This window comes from Macrobrachium nipponense, chromosome 46 (genome assembly GCF_015104395.2).
Source record: "Macrobrachium nipponense isolate FS-2020 chromosome 46, ASM1510439v2, whole genome shotgun sequence".
Lineage (NCBI taxonomy): Eukaryota > Metazoa > Arthropoda > Malacostraca > Decapoda > Palaemonidae > Macrobrachium > Macrobrachium nipponense.
In genome coordinates, this window is record NC_061106.1 from 42,609,735 (window position 1) to 42,632,500 (window position 22,766).

Consider the following 22,766-nt stretch of genomic DNA (forward strand, 5'->3'; position numbering starts at 1 on the left):
GCCCAAGTCGTTTCAGGAACATTGTCAAAAGTAGCAGAAGCAATCTTCCTTGGATAGTTATTTTTTAAAGAGGGCTTTAGTAGGAGTAGTAAGCAAAAACGAAAAACCAAGTGATACTAAAAACAGAAAGTTGAAAGTGATGAAGAAGTTGAAATTTTGTAAAAAAAAAAAAATAAAAAAAAATAAATAAATAAATAAAATGTAAAGTATAAAAAAGTAAGAAAAATGTAAAAATAAAAAAAAGACAAAACAAAAATTTTTAATTTTAAGTTTTTTGTAAAGTTAAGTGTTACAGTTTTGTTAATGTGTTTTGTAAAGTTTAGTTTATGTTTTCCTTACATTTTTTTATGTTTGTAAAGTTAAGTGTACGTACGTATCTGCTGTTTGTCCTCCTCCTCTGTCGCCACTTTTGGAGATAGCCTCACTCGAAAGGTAAGCTTCCACATTTTACTACATACGTACGTATGTACGTACAGTATTTCTTGTATACCATGTACACTAATACACTTTATTTACAGGTATATTAGCAGTACGTATTAAGTTGGGTATTGAATGGTCCAAATTGTTGTAGTATTTCATTGTTTGTAGGTCAATTTAGCTTTATTATGAAATTTACTGGGGTGTTTTTGGAGGGCTTGGAACAGATTAGCCATTTTACATGTAAAATGCGGTCCAAGATACGAAAAGCTCATGATACGAAGGCCCCCTCGGAATGGATTAATTTCGTATCTCGAGGTACCACTGTATATTATTTAATATAATTATTTTATGTTTTTCTGTACTATACACTAATAGTTAAGAAAACATAATTCGACAATTTTATGCCTGCGTTTTTAGTCTCTATACTATGAACTTTGATTTAGTTTTTTAAATTTTTGAAATTTATTGATAAATAATGGTGGCATGGGCTTTCAAAATTTTGGAAAATATGTACGTATTAAAAAAACAAAAAATATTCACAATTTTTTTTGCTCTAATTAAAGAAACATTTAATGTATACATTCCTTAAAACACTATTAATTAGCCCTGTAATTTTCATTAAGATAGCTTATGATAACCCAAACCCCCAGGCCGATACCCTTAAGCTGGCACAACTATTGGATCTATATGGGGTGGTGAAGGTCAGTTCATTGAAGGCTTTATATCGCTTCTTGATGACACAATCAACAAGTCTAATTTTAGCAACAGACACTAATTCACAATTTAATTACAGGCCCAATATATAAATTGATCTGAGGAGTTTAATTTTACACAGTACTCTAAAAAAGATATATAGGAAGAAAATGAGATAAATAGAGAGATAGGAAGAAAATGAGATAAATAGAGATAGGAAGAAAATGAGATAAATAGAGAGATAGGAAGAAAATGAGATAAGAAGAAACTAACTAAAATTAAGTTTCTTTTGATAGAGATACCCAATATTATATCAAACTCTATTCAGCGTAAAAAGAAAGTAGGAAACTAAAGGGAATGTGAAGTCTGAAGAGGCTAACAAAATCAGGAATACAAAATTATTAACTACAGCAGCTGCAGAACCAGTAGGGAAAAAAGGCCTCCAATACAGGGGGAAAACAGTATTATAACAATTTACCAAAGAGATAATTAAATATAAAGCATTACAGTACAATAAGTACAGATTTAGTGACTAGAGATAACTTTAACAGAGGGATGACTTATGCAAGTGGTAAGAAGGGGAGGAGAGCAGAGCAGTTATTCAGTTGTGGATGTAGAAATGGCAAAACAAGAGGGTTTAGAAAAGCAAGAAAATAGGCATAAAAGAAGACCTGAATGACAGGGAACAGCAAGCAGAAAGTGCACAAGACAAAGGAGTAGAATGAACTTTTATGCCTCAGCCCATAGAGGGGAAATCTGACTTGAAAATGTTCATTGACGACGATTTTGAGAAAAATGTATTTTGATGTTACAATTGGGAATATTATTAAGTATGTTTAACCAGACCACAGAGCCAATTTATTTAACTCACAGGGCCGGCCACTGATAGAAAATAAACACTGTAAAAATATATACTGTACATTATTAAAAATAATTACCTCTACCACAATGAAAACTCAGTGGCATCGTAATAAATTAGTTCCAAACCACCCACTTACTTGCACACCAAAATGTGTGCTTTTATCACATATCTTCTAAGAGTACTATGGGCTTAAAAATGTGGAGATGAAGACACTACTATCAATGTTCAAGGTTGCATGCCACCACTTGTCAGGAAAATAGATGACCTGAAAAGGAAAGTTTATATTAATGAACACCTGAAATGAACAAAACTTGTCGTCAATTTAGAATACTGAAATTACAACTCTTTAAAATGGCTATGACTTTCAATAATTTACAATTTTCAGTATATGTATGCATTGAAAAACTTCTGATAGCCAACTAGTTTTTCATACAAATCCATTATACACATGCACATCCAACCATCACTGTCAATAAACAATGCAAACTTTAATCTTGATGACAGAAGTCAAATCTACTGCACAGGAGTACACAGTCACCATCACTCACCACCATAACTTTTTCATATCTGGACAAGACTCGTGAGATTGAAGGGAACAATATAGAAAAGTGATGGGCTCACATGAAACAAAACATTACATTTTCTTTTACCTATTAAACTGTTGACTGCCCTGTAGTGATGAGTAAAAAACTGAGAAGTCAAAAGACCCCTTGGTGACAAAGTAAGTATAGAACCAAGTCCCACCTTTCCTGGCATTCAATAGTGGTATCAAGGATGCTGATCAATTTCTTATATTTGCAATAAAATGTGGTTTGGATGTACAGTCTCCACCAACTATAAATACAACTCTTCAGTTCTTTGCAGCAGCTTCTCTTCAGCCATAGCTGCACGTTATAAAATATTTCTCTCTCTCTCTCTCTCTCTCTCTCTCTCTCTCTCTCTCTCTCTCTCCTCCTCTCTCTATCCTCTCTCTCATCGTCGTCTCTCTCTTCTCTCTCTCTCTCTCTACTCTCCTCTTTTCTTCTCTCTCTCAGTACATAATTGTATAAAAAAAAAAAGGTGCCCAAAATCTTTGTAAGTGGAATCTCCCACAAGTGGAATTTATGTAGGTAAGAGATATCTTCAGGGGTGAATTTTATTTAATGGGAAATTCTTCAAATCTTCCGTGCACCTTTAAACCAAGTTTCTATGATTCCCCTCACTGATGACAAGATAATTTATTATTTAGTTTAAGGACAAAGTCATTCCCAGACTCCCATGGGGTTTCAAAAGAGTTGTTTTCAAATGAGGTAAAAATTGGAACTTGGTAATTTCTGGGCTCGGCCGTGTCGCTCCATGAAATGTGTCTCCTTTAGCACTATTTCTAGTAAACTATTGCTATAATACCAGAGAGCTGCTAAATTGGACATGTCAGAACTCTCTGACTCGCTCACCTATATAAAAGGTGTCGGTATAAAACTGGGGCGAGTGTTAAACACTACCACAGCAACCCCTCCAATTAGCCTTTTCCTCATCAAAAGACTCTAAATACGGGGAGCCAACCCATAGGTCACACCTAGCTACCCCGTTGAAGGCGCCTGTGACGTCATACTTTTCGATAGCCATCTTGCGTTTACATGCTCGTGTAAAGCTATCTGTTCTTTTATTTTTTTTTTGTGTTAATACCTCGTTATGGATCGTCAATCTGCTTCTTCACCCAAGTTAAGTACTGGTTCCGCATTTGTCAATATTTAGGGAGTAAATTTGCCTTTCGTTTTGCCTTTATTTAGGGTTTTGTTAGGTGTCACTTGACCGTAGCAGTGGCGAGTCGCCATTACGGCGTACCCTTGTATTGTATCGGTTTCGAGTGGGCTTCCATCCTGCTTGTACCGTGTGGTATTTCAGTACATATTTTATTTATGTCTTGGGTGGCAGTTTTAAGTCGATCCTATTTTTGTTTATGTTTTTGTTATTTTCATGGTTTTGCACGGGGGTCTTCATTCGAGCACGTATCTTTGTTACGTGCTTCGCCGTATACCCACCGTTATATATTTTATTTTTAAGTTTGCTATATTTCATTCGGTTAATTTTAACTTTTTTCTTTTCGTCTGCCTGCCGTTTCATATCGTTTTGTCAGTAGGCAAGTTAGGAGTTTCCCTTTTGCGCCCACCGTTATCGGGTGGCCTCCATAGCGGTTTTATATTTTACGAGAATTTATTTTCATATTCCCCCCACCCCCGTGTTAAAGCATGATTTTCTTTCAGCTTTAAGTAATTGATTTTATTTTGTCTATGTATATGTTGGATGTTATGTCGGTACCTACATAGGCTGTCCCTGCGTTTTCCTCGTGATCCTTTATTCGCGGGGATACGCTGGATCATATGATCGTCACCCCATCAGTCCTCCTTTCCTCCCCCTCACATGGGGCTCCCAGTAGTTGGGTGCTCCTCTTGCTCAGGTTGTCGATGACGGCCGATCCGAATCAGCGGAGAGGGGGTGTAGAGAGTCCTCCAGGACCTTAGGTTGGTGGGTGTCGCTTCTCAGCCAACCTCCTCCGGAGTTGATGGTTGCTCTGCGTATTCAGCCTCGTTTTCAGTGGATTTGTTGCGCTCTGCTTCTTTCGGCTCTCGGAGTTTACATCCATCCGCCTAAAACATTCCCTCCCCGCATAAGGCAGGTTTAGATTCCTGCTTCTCCGGTAGTCGTTGAGGGCAATGTTTACGGAAGTTGCTCTTCCGTGGGCGGAGATAATATATTTGTTATTTTAGTTTTTATTTTCTTTTCGTTTTGCCACGGAACTTGGAAGTTCATGTGGCTGTCCCGGGATACTACGTGTATCCCTCCCGGGTCATACAGTTCCGGGTTGATTTATTTCTTACACAGTTCCCGGGACGTATATATATAAATATATATATATATTTTATATTTTTTCAGCTCGGAATCCTCCGGCATATTACATTATTATCATAAGTATCTTAATAAATTTGTGCAATCGTTCTTTATATATTATTGCACTTACAGGCCACCCAGTGCTGGTTGCCGGCTGTAATGCTACTCTACAGGATCCGTGTGGCCATGATGTTTGCCGGGGCCATGCCCCGTGCGCAGTGTTGCTGAAAGATTCCGTAGTCTGGCATCACGAAAACTGCTTTGCCTGCTACGACTTGGTGCAACAGGTTACCTCTTCAGTAAGTTACCGCACTGCTTGTTCTATGCATATTGCGTTGAAATTATTTTACACTACTTGTGTTAATATAGTGTTTAAAAAAAAAAAAAATACTTTAAATTAAATTACATTAATTAATCAACATATATAAGCATAATGATCAAAGTATAGGAATGTGATTTACTCGAAGATGACACATTCTTTGCATTACAGGCGGAGCAGTCTGTTAAGGATGCTGCACTCTCCACCCTCAAGATCTGGGTTGGAGGTTTTGGACGGAACGTAGGGAAGGCTAAGCCGTATATACCATCTCAAGATATGGCAGCTTTGATCTTCCCAGCCGGGAAATCTGCCGGATACGTTGACCCAAAAGTCGCAGCACCAATTATCAAATCGATGCAAGATTCAGTTATGGAACAGCAAGAGGCGGAGTTGCCGGACCTTGGGTTGGAAGGAGTGTCACTAGAAGTGGTTGAGGATTGCCCGTTACACTAGATATGGGTACAGGTAACAGTGTTAATGAGGCTAGCTTAGTTAGTCACCCGGGTCTTTCCTCGAGTGAATCTGATTCTTCCGCTCCCTCTACTTCCAATTCCTTCATGGGTTTCACAGGAGGGTTGCCCCCTTCCAGGTCGCATTCCTTCTCTGTGATTCCTAAATTAAAGAGAAAACCTTCGGGTAAAACCTTGCTTAAAGGCAAATCAGAGTCAAAGCCAAGGCCTGGACAGGTGCCAGGTGTTCATACACATATTAAACCTAGGCTGAAGTCTCTAAGTCTTCAAATCCAAGGTCTCAAGGAGGGAATTCTTCCCATTGCCCCACAAGTCCCATTCCATCAACGTCTAGGGATCGGATGCCTCATACGGTACCGCAAGGGGGGCAGGAAGATTCCCCTTTAGTTGGCCAAGACCTGTTCAACACAAATATTTTAAATCAGGTCAGTAGCCTAGGTAGCTTAGTAAGTTCATAGAAGTTGGACAACTAGCTCAGAACCAACCAAAGGGAACATTAAGATTAAATGGCAGAAAGCAACACCGCTGAACCGATTACAACTGCATACACACTGATAACATAACAAATTTATCATTTACATACATTCTATAAATCTCAATGCTGTATACCATTATACAATTAACAGTTGATATACATAACTTAATCTATGAAAGGTAATTGTACATCAAAATGAGCATAAAAAGTGGCTTGTTACCAAACATGTGTTTCCTACATCATGACATTCCTTTTAATTACTAAAGTAAAGAGCATCTCTGTATGAAAACTTTGAATTTTTGGATGAAACTACCGTATATACTCGAGTAACATGCGATCTCGCATATCATGCGACCCCAAAATTTTCACCAATAAACAGTGGTTTTGTCATGTATCTCATGTATCATGCGAGTTCCTTTTCCGAGGTCAGTTCATAAGGTTGGTGGTTTAGCATGCTAATGGCCGAGTCGTTCAGATGTGTGCTGCTGCTAGTGAAGTTACGGTAATTTTCTTACTAATCTCGAGAATTGAATAGAAGATCTCAAGATTAAAAAAGAATACCAAGATAATAAAATAATTGTAAAAATAACACGCCTTGGAGTCCTAAATCATTCTCTCTCTCTCTCTCTCTCTCAGAAATAAATACTGTAATTTGAGTCTTTCACCAACGGGTATCAGTAAATGTGTAGACATTGTGTGCGTGTTTAAAAAAGTGTAGTACACACACATTCCGATGTTTCGGTTTTTGGAATTTTTCAATTTCGGAAATGTGAGGTCAGATGCATAATCAAACAAACATCACTACTGCAGAAAAAAAAAAATTTTCCCTTTATGTTTTTCATTATTGTTATTTATTAATTACTGTTTATTTAAATAAATATTAATATAATACTGTTACATGAATGTGAGATAATTAAGATCACCTATAATAAAATAGTGGGACAATTAATATCATATGTTTCACTAATAGCTTTATTATTTTCAAAACAAACATTCTGTAAAACACAAAAAATATATGTACATAACAATCAAAATTTAATGTTTTGCAGTTCAACTTGTGAATTTCAACAATAAGTATGACTATATAGGCTGGTCCCTGGGTTACGACGGGTCCCGGCTTACGACGTTCCAAGTTTACGACGCTTTTTCTTAAATATTCATTGAAAAATCCGCCCTGGGTTACGACGCTTGTTCCGAGGTTACGACGCTGACGCTTCGACGCTCCGAGGTTTACGACGCTTTTAAAAAACACATATTATGATAAGATAAGAATCCTTTATAGTTTAGCACAGTTTCTCTCTCTCTCTCTCTCTCTTTGTATTTTCCAAGAAAATAATCACTATAATTTTCTCTCTCTCTCTCTCTCTCTATACTACAAAGATGTATGTTTTTTAGTATGATAAATAAATGATTTACTATTTTCAAATATTAATATTAATTTATACAGCAATAATATCAATTCATTAAAGAAAATACCATAGTGAATTAGTAAGATTTTAGCTTATATTTAAAAATTATCGAAGAATGAAGGAAAATCCCAGTCTTCTCTGTCGAGGAATCCCAGTCTTTTCTGTAACCTTTCCAGGTACTAAAACTTGTCAGATATATATCATGTTCTGCGCAGACAGCCCAAAAAGGGGGAAGAGCTGGGGGAGAGCTGCAGTGTTGCAATACAGTGGTCTCTGTTTCTCTCTCTCTCTCTCTCTCTCTCGTCTCTCTCTCTCCTCTCTCTCTCTCTCTCTCTTCTAATCTCGTCTCTCTCTCTCTCTCTCATTTACTGAGACTCGAGATTTTTTATGTACTTGTACTATTTGTTTTTAATACTTTCAAATAATAATAATAATAATAATAATAATAATAATAACTGTAATTACAAAATTCATATGTGATAGTATTTTAAAGAAATACAATACGTACTAATCTATCCATGTCACTTTTAATTAAGGTTAACTCTCTCTCTCATCTCCTTCTCTCCGCTCTCCTCTCTCGTCTCTCTCTCTCTTCTTTCTCTCTCTCTCTCTCCTTCTCTCTCCCTCTCTTTTGTCCTTTTTGCCACACGATAATAATGAGTCATAGTGTAACGCCCTCCCTCTCTTTCGCTGGAAGCGTTAGAAACAAAGAGAGATAAACTCTCTCATCTCTCTCTCTCTCTCCGTCTCCTCTCTCTCATCTCTCTCTCTCCTCCTCATCTCTCTCTCTCTCTTCTCTCTCTCTCTCTTTTACCGAGATGAAAGAATTTTTATGGTACTGAGTATGTAAAATGTTTATTGATAATTTCAGTTATTTAATATAATAATACTAATAAAATAATAATAATAATCATAATAATAATACTAATACTAATAATTTTGTTAAGAAATTCACAATTCCGTGAAAACTAAATTGTTTTAAAAAATATCCACAATTATATATAAAAAACAAAAATATATTTCCATGTAAAAATATAAAACAAAGACTTTCGAACACTTGAACGGTGTTCCTCATCAGTGTGGACGTTTAAAATGTAATGAAGAGGGTAGTTTCCCTCCGAAGAGCATCTAAAAAAGGTGGGCGGGGCGAGAAAACAATAATAACAGCCCATCGTCGAAGTGCTGGTTCGTGTTTTACGTAATCCCAATCTCAACAGGCAGTTGCGCCAACCTCCTCGATCTCCGAACCTGCGAAGTTTTGCTCCTGCTTGCACTGCATAGGTGACATAGCCGGAAACATCGGCTGGGACGTCGGCTATCTGGAGAGAGAGGGGAAGAGGAAGCAGAGCATCAGGGTTCACATGGTCAACGTCGGTTTTAAAAATAAATTCTTTTAAGTATTGCCTGGCAATGAAACTGTTTATAAAAGGGTCTTCATTGGTAAACGACTTGTTATCCTCAAAAGATATTCCCATGTTTATGAGCGGCGCCTTCAACTAGTCTTCTCACGTGAGAATCGTCGCTTTTAAAAATAATTTGTGCACCATCCCAATTAATTCTGTGGTCTAAATTTAAAACTGTGAGCCACCAAAGCGCTGCCCTGTGCATGAAGATCATAGGCCCTTCTGTGTTCCCTTAATCTGACCTCTAATCCCCTACCAACTTTGCCCCGTATAAAACAAACCACTGCAATCCTGACAAGGAACCTTGTAAACACCGTTATTTCCTCTTGGTACTGTTATTATTCTTTGTAAGAGCTTTTGCCAAAGTGTTTTTGTAATTATAAACTATTTCTAGAAAGAAATAGTTTATAATTACAAAAACACTTTGGCAAAAGCTCTTACAAAGAATAATAACAGTACCAAGAGAAATAACGGTGTTTACAGGTTCCTTGTCAGGATTGCAGTGGTTGTTACTTACGAAACGGGGAAATGGTAGGGGATTAGAGGTCAGATTAAGGGAACACAGAAGGGCCTATGATCTTCATGCACAGGGCAGCGCTTTGGTGGCTCACAGTTTTAATTTAGACCACAGAATTAATTGGGATGGTGCACAAATTATTTTTAAAAGCGACGATTCTCACGGAGAAGACTAGTTGAAGGCGCCGCTATAAACATGGGAATATCTTTTGAGGATAACAAGTCGTTTTACCAATGAAGACCCTTTTATAAACAGTTTCATTGCCAGGCAATACTTAAAAGAATTTATTTTTAAAACCGACGTTGACCATGTGAACCCTGATGCTCTGCTTCCTCTTCCCCTCTCTCTCCAGATAGCCGACGTCCCAGCCGATGTTTCCGGCTATGCACCTATGCAGTGCAAGCAGGAGCAACTTCGCAGGTTCGGAGATCGAGGAGGTTGGCGCAACTGCCTGTTGAGATTGGGAGTTAACGTAAAAACACGAACCAGCACTTCGACGATGGGCTGTTATTATTTTCTCGCCCGCCCACCTTTTTAGATGCTCTTCGGAGGGAAACTACCCTCTTCATTACATTTTAACGTCACACTGATGAGGAACACCGTTCAAGTGTTCGAAAGTCTTTGTTTTATATTTTTACATGGAAATATATTTTTATATATAATTGTGGATATTTTTTAAACAATAAAATAATAATAATAATTAAATAAACCTTTAATTACAAAATTCATAATGGTCGTATTTTAAAGAGATGAAAATGACCTTCCTTTCCATTTCACTTGTAAGGATAATTCCTCTTTCTTACTGAGATGAGAGAATTTTTATGGTAGATGCACGTGTTTATTATATTTTCAAATATAATAATAATATAATAATAATAATAGAAATAGTAATAATACGATAAATAATTTCAAAAGAAAATTCTTCCCTTTGTCTTTTTCTGTATCAATTTCCCCACCTCAACTCGAGTGACACAAGCTTAACAATGCCATACAATGGTCAACGATTTAATGGTTTTTTTATGTACTCTCTCTCTCTCTCTCTCTCTCTCTTACTGAGATGAGATCATTTTCATGGACGTGTATGTAATAAGTTTATCATTAATATTTTCCAATAATAATACAAGTACAAAATTCATATCTGAGTATTTTAAATACAATAATCATGATTCCATTTCTCTCTTTTAAACAACTCTCTCTCTCTCTCCAAGATACTTGTCATACATTTGGTGTTTTCAATTTCTTCTTCCTTTTATCTCTCTCGCTCTCAGCAAAAGAATTGATAGACAGACAAACATAATTGCACAGTCCTCTCTTTCTCTCTTCTCTGGAGAAATATATGTATTTATGGGAGGGGGAAAAAGTTGCCTACAGACATTCATTTCAATCTATTGAAACCTAAGGAGTTATTTCTCTCTCTCTCTCTCTCTCTCTCTCTCTCTCTCTCTCTCTCTCTCTCTCTCTCTCTCTCTCTCTTGTATTTTAATGAAAATATACAGTAATTTGTGAATACACAGTGTTGCACATGAAAAAAGTAAATTAGTGATAATTTTAGAGATACGGCCCTAAGAAAATTGCAAATTAGTAGTGAATTTTCCCTGTGGACATGTTTTCAAGAACGTCGTTCGGCTTACGACGATTTTCTGGGTTACGACGCGTCTTAAGAACGGAACCCCCGTCGTAACCCGGGGACCGCCTGTAATATATTTCACCATATTGATCTTGCAGTTGAAGAGTCGTAAAATTTTGAGGATGGTCCAGGAAAAGGATTTGTACTTTGTGATTACGTATCGCTACAACACCATGCGGTATTTTCATAACCACTATATTGATGACGCATCGCTACGACACACTGGTATTTTTCATACCACTATACATTAAAGTTAAAATGATCATATTATATTATTGTTTTCACGAAGAAATAATTATATAAAGAAAATTATCGACTAATGTTTGCCGGTCAGCAGTCAGAAAATCTCGAACATGGTAACGTTCAAACCTAGTGTCATCCACGGCATATGTCTATAAATAGAACAGAAAGCAGAGGGCAGTCATTGAATAACAGATCTCCATGGCTACCAACCAGCCAATCAGGTGTTAGTTATACTCTACTCTATGAATTTCTTAGAATGAACGTTTACACGTAACACACGGAAGCTAACGATGATGTGTGTGCTTTGCATACGGTACGTAGTTTTTGTTTTATTAGTGTATTTTACTGATTACATGAATACTCTCTCTGGCTCTCTCTCTCTCTCTCTCTCTCTCTCTTCTCTCTCTCTCTCTCTCTCTCTCCTCTCTCTCTCTCTCTCTCAGGAAAGATACAGTCAATTCAATTTATCAGTATCTTCCTGATAGACAGAGTAAATATTTAGGACTCCAAAGCTTGGCATATGTCAATTATTTTATTATCTTGGGATTTTGGTTAATCTTGGGATTTTCCATGGTCAACTCTTGGGATTAGTAAGAAAAAAAAATGCGATTTATTTGAGTAGCGCACACCCAAATGAATCGGGGTAAGCCTAGCATGCCAAACAATAGTAATTTACCAAAATGAGGCGGAGCTCTCTGGCTGGGCTGTTTTGGTCCACCCACGGTGTTTGATTGCATATCTGCCAAATTTATATAACAACAACAGAGATAAAACCATTTCTCCCATTACAGATATCAAATATCTTTTCCGTTGCGCAGAATTCTAAATAAATTACGTAGGTTCACGATTGATAAAGTTTTTTTATGCAATAACAAGAAACGGAGTCAGATATTCTATCAACAGGGCATCTCATTTTGGTGCTGTTGCGAATATTTCAACCAGTTCCACGTGCGTTTAAATCCATACTGACTGTACAGTCTGGAGGCATTTTCCCATTCTACACATATCTTGATTTCTTGATATCGTAGGTATAGAATAAATTGGTGAGCAAGGAAATATGAAATAAAGCATAACAGTAAGTTTGACGAGTGAGAAAATAAACAATCGTATACAGACAGACTCTCTCTCTCTCTCTCTCTCTGAGAAAATAATAGATAGGAAACAAGACTGAATATTGCTTGAATGCGATATGGCAAAGTTTTTGGCCTGACTGAAGAGTGGAGTGACTTTGACACCGACTTACAAGTTAGTTCCTGGGTCATCTCACAGCCATAGATAGACATCAACTTCACAGCCGAGAAAGGGGAATCGTATACGCAATAAATAGGTATGGAAAATGCGAAATGCGGGCCTATGTTGTCCCATAAAAAAAGCTCTCGCTCGGACAGCTGTAAGATTTAGGAGAGAGAGAGAGAGAGAGAGAGAGAGAGAGAGAGAGAGAGAGAGAGAGAGAGAGAGAGAGAGAGAGAGAGAGAGAGAGAGAGAGCAGAATAGGAAGGAGATTAAAGTACCTGGGAAGGAAAAACCCTTATAATCTTATAATTATAGCCTCGGGTTTGTCTCAAGGACATTCAAAGGTCTGCCACACACGGGCAGTTGGTGTTTTTTGTAAAATTAGAATAAGGGCAGATCTTAAAATAAAAGCCACGCCAGAGAGCTCGCCACGGTGACAAAGGACTATACCTTCCATATGAATTGACGATGTCCTATACGAAGATGCATGAGATGAGGATGAAATGATCAAAGATCTGGAAGATGACGAATATGATGACTGCCTTGATGGCAAAGAATTCAGAGCAGTATTTGATGATACGGACACGGAGAGCGACTTTGGAGGATTTTAGTTTATTAATTTTATGCAATTTTTTTTACTTTAATAAATTTTCACTTACCTGCGTATCCTAAAAGGAAAATAATAGTTCAAGTAACAAATGTTTCTTTTACTGAGTAAAACAAAAAGTAAAAAATCCTTCAGTGTTGTGCCTTAACTGATTTGGAAATTATAGATGGTTAGTCTAGAACAGTTAAACATGTTGTATAAACCAAAATAATGCAAATGGCGCACGATCGCTCTTTTGTATTTTAAAATACAATAGTAATATGAGAATGCATACAATATTATTGGATATAGTGAAGTACAAGTAAAACATAACTTTTTAAAAGATCTACTGTTTTCCTCCGGTAGTAACTATCGCGATCTGCCGATTTGGGAAAGCATAGACGGTACGCTAATTTTATACCGCGTGTATGATGCGACCCCTTTAAAATTAGCTTCAAAATTAGGTTTCAAAAGTCGCATAATATGCGAGTATATACGGTACATATGATTATAGAGTACGTACTACCCATTTCTGCAAAGAACAAAATACTTAGAACAGAAAATAATTAAAAGCAAAACTTTGCGAACGAAATATCAAACTGACAAAAATTAAGCAGTACAGCACTAAATAACAATACAAAAGTCACATTCAGATGATCCCTACCTCACCAGGTGACAGGGTACATTCAAAAAGGTTAATGTCCTCTTTTCTATTTGGATATTCCTCAATAAACCACTGCAGAGTTGTACGATTAGGATGAAAATTGGGGTTTATGTGTGGAGGATACATGAACCACCTTTTCCGACCCCATCTGAAATATTAAAATGAAGCTAGATTGAGTACTTACAGTGAAGACCTCATATTCACGGGGAATGGTACCAGACAGCCCCCGCAAATAGCTAGATAGTACTCTTATTCATCCTCCTCCAAGTTTGAGGTGTCAAGAGAATTTGCTCACACACGAAAAAGTGATAAGTTCACATACAATTCAAATTTTGACGACAGACTTACTATAATGTAAATCTTACATACAACTCGGCTTGTTATTCTATTACTTACAATGTCTCTGCAAACCCTGGACCATGAAAATGAAAAGGAACTCCTGTACCAGGTCCTGCAAAATAAAAGCTCTGTTAGTAAGAGTGCAAATGTATTACTGCACAGTATGCATTGTACTAAGGAAGTTTTATATTGCAAAAATATATCAAAGATTTAAAAATTCTTTAAAACAATTATGCACAACAACCTGCTAAACCAAAACTAAGAGCAGCAGTGTGATGTGGTAGTCGAAATGGTGGTTGCTTATACTTCTCTAGAAGATTCTCCCACTCTTCATGATTATTGTCACCAAAAAAGTAAAATGTCTCTGGAGGAAAATGAGAATATTGAAATAAAAGTACTTTTGAATGACTAAGATAATTCCAATGTTTCATGTAATTGATGGACAATACAGTTCAGTTCCTTTTAATTACATTACAGCACTTACTAGCAAGTGAAAAGCTAAAAGCTTGAAAACAAAAAATGTGAAAACAATGCTTGTACCGTTGCCTAATGTTGACAGCTTTTGTGGATGCACATGATTTGAGCAATAGTCTTGAAATGATATGTCCCTTTTAGCATAACTGTAACTATTAGCAGAACTAAGTCGCACAGTTGTATGTCCATATCCATCCAAAAGAGCTGTGCGTTGAGTTAAGGAACGAAAGACCTGAAATGAAAAGCTTTAGCAGTCTCAAAGAAACAATAAGATTTATACTAATGAGTACTAGTTAAATCACAGATTTTATACAATCTGATTCATAAATCATTCTAGCACAAACACATCGATCATATAGTCCTCATTCAGAGTTTGAATGTCTCTAAACACATTCTTGTAATATACAGAAGTAGCAGAACAGCTAAAAGCAACTGTCAAGACATGCATGCCTTCAACCCACTGACAGGTAGTATCCAACTCACCTTCCATTGTCTTGCAAAAACAACACAACTACGATAAGCTTCCACGCTTTTGCATTAATTCCTTACTTCAACTTCTTTTAAAAAGTAAAATTTAAATTTTCAAAAATAATATTTACGACCTGTTACTGCACAGATGTGAATTCTGCTGTACGTACCTTTATTTTGGTACATAATTTCCTGGAAATGTTTGCCTTACGTATATTTAGATATATTATTCAATTTCATGGCAATAATAAATTATGATGTGGTTATATGCCAGCACATTTAAAGTATATATGCAAAGTACCTGTACTATGCTGAAAATCCATTACATAACTGACCTGCACTCACACAGTTCAAGCAATAACTAATACATATCTCTCTCTCTCTCTCTCTCTCTAAAATTCTGCACAAATTCAAGTACGTAATCATTTAGACATACTAATTATTGATTGTCTATGCATAATGGGCAATTACAGTGTATGTATTGCCATAAATTATAACCCATTCACTGGGTTTTGGGAAAGTGTGATAAAAAAACTATCCAGCCACAAGACCTGGACAAAAAGTTTTTTTTTTTTTTTTTTTTTTTTTTTTTTTTTTTTTTTTTTTTTTTTTTTAACTTTTCAAGCAGGGTAAACATCATACAGTACCTTATTGTCTGAAGCACCTCGGATTACCACAGGCTGTGAGTAGGCGTATCTAATAATAAAAAAATAACAAGGATTATTTCAGAAAAAATTCACATCAGAAATTTTTTTACTTATTTCAAATTTAAAGTAAATCAGTAAGCTTTTGGGAATGGGGAGTTTACAGCCAGGTTAGCTACCTAAAATAACATTTTCATAATAAAATTAAGTTTCACAAATAATTAAAAAGTATATAATTATGTACATAGCTAATGTTTCTACTCTCGCAGCAACTTTTTTTAAAATTTATGGCAGCATTTCTACTGGAAGACAACTGATGCACCTCTATAGAGACACCTTTCCAACTGCTGTCTGTCGACACCTGGGATCGTGCAACAAGCTCGACTGAGAGAGTGACTACCCATTGGCAAACCCCACTGGCCTCCCTTGGATTTCCGGTACGTCTTCTCCCAGGTTCAAGGGAGTATAACAGGGACCTTCATATAGGAGAACCGACAGGATGGGTACCCCCCTCCTCCACTTGCACTACACTGTCACTCATCACTTTTTCAGCAAAAACTTTGTCCACAGTAATCACTTTCAGTGAAGCTCCTAATTCTACCACTGTACGCACTACAAGGCCAATCTTCTTATCGTACCTAGACTCAAGACGAGCAATGGTATTAGTGTCGCAAGCATGGGAGCCAGGCACAGGAGTAGGTGGATGAATAGTATGAGGGCCAGAATTAGGAGAAGAAACTGGAATAGAAAAAGAAGGAATAGCAGGACTAGCTTCTAAATAAGGTTTAGGAGTAGTTTCTAGGCTACGTGAAAGTCTCTCGGCTCTAGAAGCCTCTTCCTATCCCTCTCTAATTTATCAAAGTGAGATTTAAGCACTTTCCATTCTTTCTCATCCTAATCAGCTACATTCTTGGGCCTTACATTTACTGCATATTTAATGAGGATCATAAGATTCTGTGAACCTAGTTTTACATCCTTGCTGAAATAGTGAAAACTAGAAGTGCGAGAATCAGACATAATTCTGCAAAAACTAGGGAACTAAAAAGAGCTAATAAGCAGAGTATAAAACTTGTTGGCGACCTAAACAAAGTCCTAATTGTACTTCACCAAAATCTGCAAACACAACAGAGTAAACCACAAAAAAAGCTGCTGCAAATATCGCCATGCATACCTCAGAGCCGGCAGAAACAAATTGAGCTTACCTGCCCGCCTGTTTCCCATGTGCTCCAATAGTTGGGGGGCTGTAACCTACACAAAACAGTAGAAGCGCTCCTGCGAATTTTTTAAAAAGTTGCCACACGAGTAAAGATGTTAGCTATGTACTTATTAGTCTTGGTAGGTTACTTATATGAAACCCTATTTTTGGCATGTAACTAGTCAGTTTTCAAGGAAAAACCAAAGGAACCAAAGGCAAAATTACAGAAAGGTTGGTACAACAGGGTGACTGAAGTCTAGTGTGAGAAATGCAGAAACTCAAGGAGCATGACGTATCAAGACTCACTGAAAGATTAGGAGAACTGCTAAAGTTTAACAAAAGCTCTTCCTACTTCAAAATGCAGTGGGAGGAGAGTAATTGCTCCTGCAAATAATAATAATGAATTATGGACTGCTACTCTTATTAAGATGAAATTTAATTTCAGACTACTTAAAAATACTGTGCTTCAATGACAAGATATAATGAAATTCTCATTTTGCACCACTGCATAGTAAAAAAACTGGATATAAAAAAGTAAACCTGAAGAACTCTCAGCACATGCAAGATACTCTTAGCTGGGAACAGTCCATACATTCCCTCTGGGATTTGATCATTACAGCAACCCTCGACCTAAAAGCTCTTATTCATACCCAGGCACATGAATTCTAAAACTCTACACTAAGCTGCCTTGCATGTACGTAGATACAAAGAGGCTGGTTGTACATAATCTCGTCTTGTAGATTCCCCCCGTAGTAACAAACACAATGAAGAAAAAGTACCTTCTGACAAGAGCCCTACATAGTGAGAATATCAATTCATTAAATTTTTTTACAGTAAAAAATGCCCTCCCTAAGTCAAGCTTATTGGAAGCACTCTCATTCATGTTTCTTTGCTGCCCTATCATTGTTGCCAAAAATCCATTCCCAAACCTCAGTGTTAACTTGAACTAAGTAAGATCCCTTCAAATGAGAAGATATGCTGTACTGCAATTCATTCTATGTATGAAATGGGCAATGCAAAGTTGTACAAATCATTAATGCTGAATGGGATATTACCAAATAATTTCCAATATACATCTTAACAAATATTTCTCACAAAGCTGCAATGATAATGATTCTAAAAACAAACTGCCAACACACTGTAAAGACAAATTTCTATAACTTGACCAATCCACTGTTTTATTTTTCTGTAATCAGTGAGGCAATCAATGCAGTAAATTAAACCCATTCTAGTTGTAAAAACTTTCACATGAAAAGCTAAGGATCCTTCACAATTCAAAATTAATAAAAACCACTTAGTACACTGCATGTACTGTATTCATCTCTGATATCCTACGTAACCTACTTGTACTTCATTTACATTACAATCGACCAGCCTCTTAAAATCCCTTTATTTAATGTTATGGATAAAAGCATTACATTAACTACAGTTACTTCCATTCATACAAATACTGTAATTCACATAGTTGTTGCAACCACTAATCATAATGTAGTGAAGTAATAAATTTTCATCAGTGACATATTAGATAAATAGTGTACATATTTATGTATATGTAAGACCATCAGTGTCTGAAGTAACCTAGTTAGAATAGAAGGTGAAGCAGCATCAGTTTAAGACATACTGCTGCCTCAGCCTTATTCTTTGCCTTGTACTAGTGTTACTTCTTATCTTTGGCCAAACAGTTAAACTAACACTAAAAAAAAAGGAAATAGAATATAATACACAAAAATTAGTGTATCTTAGGAAGACTGTATTGTACAAAAATTATGCCCATAAATAAAGAAATACTCTTACCGTTCCAGAAACTGTTCTTGTGTTAAAGTTCCATCCTCTACCATAATGTTGCACAGACCAGGATGTGCTATTCTATCCTCTGACTTTGTTACCCTGTTCATTAAAATATAAGAGGTATTAATTCAAGATCAAAATTAGTTAAAAGAATATAGTGTACACTTTAAATGAATTTTACCTCACTACTATATGTAGTATTATGGTGGCTGTATTTCCTGAGTCTAGCAGGAGGACAATACATGGTATGTTTAAAGTACAAAATTAATAAGCTCGTGTCGTTTGAACCATCAATTCACCCATCCCTTTCAAGTGGTTTGAGTGTCTATAGTTTTCCCTTCAGTTTTTTCTCTGTCGTCGGCCCATGATGAGACACTGGAGAGTGTATGTGAGACTTCGTTGATGATTAGGCTAGACAACAAGGCCTTGTTCCACTTTAGGCAATTTTAAAAAGACACCAGAAACAAATGTCTCTGGACAGTTTTGTACATTCATTTTTGGCTGTGAGATTCCCCTTCCAGACATTTTTTTATGTGATTTAGGCATAACTGACATTTAGCCTATTATATACATGGGAAATTGTTTATATGTAAGTGTTATATTTACCCAAGTCAAACAATAACGAGCCACAGTGGGGTAACTATAGGCTAGATTAATTTTATGGTCAGGGTAAGTTTAGGGGAAGACACAAGGACAACAAATAACCTCAATATGTTGACAAGCACATGTTATTTATAATTTTGGCACCCTAGGTCAGGTTAGGTTGGGGTTTTAGGTGAGGCAAGGTGCTTGGTCAGGTCAGGCCCACCACAGATGCTAGGTAACATTAACCCTCTTACGCCGGAGCCCTAAAAATCACAAGTCTCCCGTATGCCGGGCCTGATTTGGAGTGAGCGCGGAAGTGGAAAAAATAATTTTTTCAAAAAATTACAGCGCGCGTACTTTTGAAGATTAAGAGTTCATTTTTGGCTCCTTTTTTTGTCATTGCCTGAAGTTTAGAATGCAACCATCAGAAATGAAAAATAATATCATTATCATATGTAAATAATGCGATATATGGTAGCGAAAAAAAAAAATTCATACATAATTGTATTCAAATCACGCTGTGCAGAAAACGGTCAAAGCTAACCAGTTACTTTTTTTTGCGTTGTATTGTACACTAAATTGCAATCATTTTGATATATAATACATTGTAAAACAATAAAAGCAACACCGGAAAAATATTATCACAAAATGATGTACGAATTCGTAACGCGCGGACGCAAAAAAAATATTTTTTTCAAAAATTCACCGTGAATCATATTGTTCTAGAGACTTCCAATTTGTTTCAAAATTAAGACAAATGATTGAATATTACGATACTGTAAGAGTTTTAGATTAGAATTGCAGATTTCGACCATTTCGGACGAGTTAAATTTGACCGAATGTCGAAATATTAATATATATATTTTTTCATATGCACATATTTCGAAGATGGAAAAAGCTACAACCTTCAATTATTTTTTATTGTATTATTCATGAATTTGCGCACATTTTGACATATGAAACTCTATAAAAAGGCTAATATGAAAAGGAGCAAATATTAGGATAATGCCATGTACGTATTTCGGAGACTTGCGGCCGCGAATCGGCGCGCGGAGTGAAGGTAAATATATTTTTCAAAAATTCACCATAAATCACAATATTGTTTTAGAGACTTCAAATTTGTTTCAAAATGAAGAAAAATGACGGAATATTACTAGGCCGTAAGAGTTTTAGCTTACAATTGCGTTTTTCAACTATTTCGGTAGAGTCAAATTTGACCGAACGTGGTTTTTTTTCTATTTATCGTGATTTATATGCAAATATTTCGAAAAAAAGAGAAAAGCTACAACCTTCAATCACTTTTAGTTGTATTCTACATGAAATTTCGCACATTTTCATATATAAAACTTTATGTAACAGCTAATTTTAAATGGTGCAAACATTTCAACAATCGCACAAAAAAATTCTGATTTTTTCGGAAGAGTTACCGCGCGAACGTAATTTTTTTTTTTTCATAAATTCACCATAAATCAAAATATTGTGCTAGAGACTTCCAAGTCGTTGCAAAATGAAGGTAAATGATTGAATATTACTAGAATATAAGAGTTTTAGCTTACAATTGCGTTTTTCGACCATTTCGGTAGAGTCAAAGTTGACCGAAAGTTGAAATTTTTGCACTTAACGTTATTTATATGAAAATATTTCAAAAAACTGATAAAAGCTACAACCATGGGTTGTTTTTTGTTGTATTGTGCATAAATTGCGCACATTTCCATATATAAAACTTTATGTAACGGCAAATTTAAAAGGGTGCAAACATTAGGACAATCGCACGAAAAAATTTATCGGAAGAGTTATCGCACGAACGTAAGGAAAAAGTTTTTTCATAAATTCACCATAAATCGAAATATTGTGCTAGAGACGTCCAATTTGTTGCAAAATGAAGGCAAATGATTGAATATTACTATAATATAAGAATTTTAGCTTACAATTGCGTTTCTCGACCTTTTCTGTAGAGTCAAAGTTGACCGAAGGTTGAAATTTTTGCACTTATCGTTATTTTATATGAAAATATTTCAAAATTGATAAAAGCTACAATCATGAGTTATTTTTTAGTTGTATTGTGCATGAATTGCGCACATTTTCATATATAATAATTCATGTAAAGGATAATTTAAAATGGTGCAATAATTATGTCAAAGTGACGAAATAATTTCCGAGATGTGTCACTGATACTTTTTAGTGCGATAGAAAGAAATTCGCGCTTGCGCGCCTGCGTAGCGATTGTAAACAAAACAACGCCTTGATCCGTGAACTCCCAGCATCCCCCAAGGCGCGTGATACAAAAGTTTTCGGCTGGTAGGCCTAGTAAGTATTTTTCCGCGAATTTTTAAAAAAACTTTTTTGAGCCGACGTATGATACGTCCAATCGGCATACGGGAGACATTTTGACTCGACGTTTAATACGTCCAATCGGCGTAAGAGGGTTAATGTAAGTTGGGTAACATTAAAGTACTAAGTTAATTTAGGATGTACCACAATATTTCATACTGATTTACAGCGTCCTAGGTCAGGCCTGCCGATCCCCATCACCCCAATTGCCCTAAGATACGGTAAGCTATGATGGATCCTGAAGGTTACCTAGTAGGTATTTCCTAGCTTTTGTGGTTCCCAATCTTAAATCCCGACTTCCACTGTGGGTCCCAAATACTTTTGCGACAACTCTAAAGGTTATTTTGTCGTTTTTCAACCATTCTTCATATACAACAGAAAGCATACAATTCAACCAATGAGAATACGCCAACGCGTAGTACTACTAGGTAGCTACCTAAGTCAAACAAGGCACCGGGAAAATGTACTTATCTAATTAGGCCGGAAATGACATCTAAACAATTAAAAGGGTGTCTCGTCCTTACCAACCACCATCCTCTTCCAGTATGGAATCATCCTCCACGGCTACAACCGTGAAAATAAACACATTCACGAGTAAACTTCGAAAGGGAAACATTTGAAATGACAGATGAGCTGCGAGGCAGACGCAAACGTCAAGTCAAGCTTGCTCCAAGGGTAATAGTAGTAGTAGTAGCTCGTCAATTCCTTTACAACGTCTCCTCCCGGCCTTGTTCGACTTTGCCTCTGTGAGCGTTCGTTTACTTGCCGTATTCCGTATATTTTTTAGATAATTTATTTCCTATTTTGTTACCTCTTTACACAAATCTGTGAATGGAAAGTTGTCAACTAATAGTTCCTCTTACATTTTAGTTTTAAAAATACATTATTGAAATGTCTTTCTCTTTAGAACGTCTCCCTGTCTTGTTCAATTTTGCCTCTGAGCGTGTTCAAGTTTATTTTCCGTAAGGTTTCGTATATTTTTAGAATAATCTCTTTCCTATTTTCAGTACCCTCTACATAAATCTGTTGGTTTGTGTGGTGCTTTTACGTTGCATGGAACCAGTGGTTATTCAGCAACGGGACCAACGGCTTTACGTGACTTCCGGACCACGTCGAGAGTGAAACTTTTATCACCAGAAATACACATCTCTCG

The 22,766-nt window shown here is 36.4% G+C and overlaps 1 protein-coding gene across 1 annotated transcript; it reads right to left on the minus strand.

The window, feature by feature from the left end:
• Window positions 1-286: 286 nt before the first annotated feature.
• LOC135214971 (jmjC domain-containing protein 8-like) lies at window positions 287-22,302 on the minus strand. The gene is made up of 8 exons (XM_064249467.1): window positions 22,138-22,302; window positions 18,704-18,796; window positions 15,718-15,766; window positions 14,669-14,834; window positions 14,373-14,492; window positions 14,186-14,240; window positions 13,790-13,937; window positions 287-2,240 (listed from the first exon to the last, which is right to left on the minus strand). Exons 1-8 carry the CDS (start codon window positions 22,227-22,229, stop codon window positions 2,157-2,159), a joined length of 807 nt encoding a protein of 268 aa, XP_064105537.1. The 5' UTR covers window positions 22,230-22,302; the 3' UTR covers window positions 287-2,156.
• Between the last annotated feature and the right edge of the window lie 464 nt (window positions 22,303-22,766).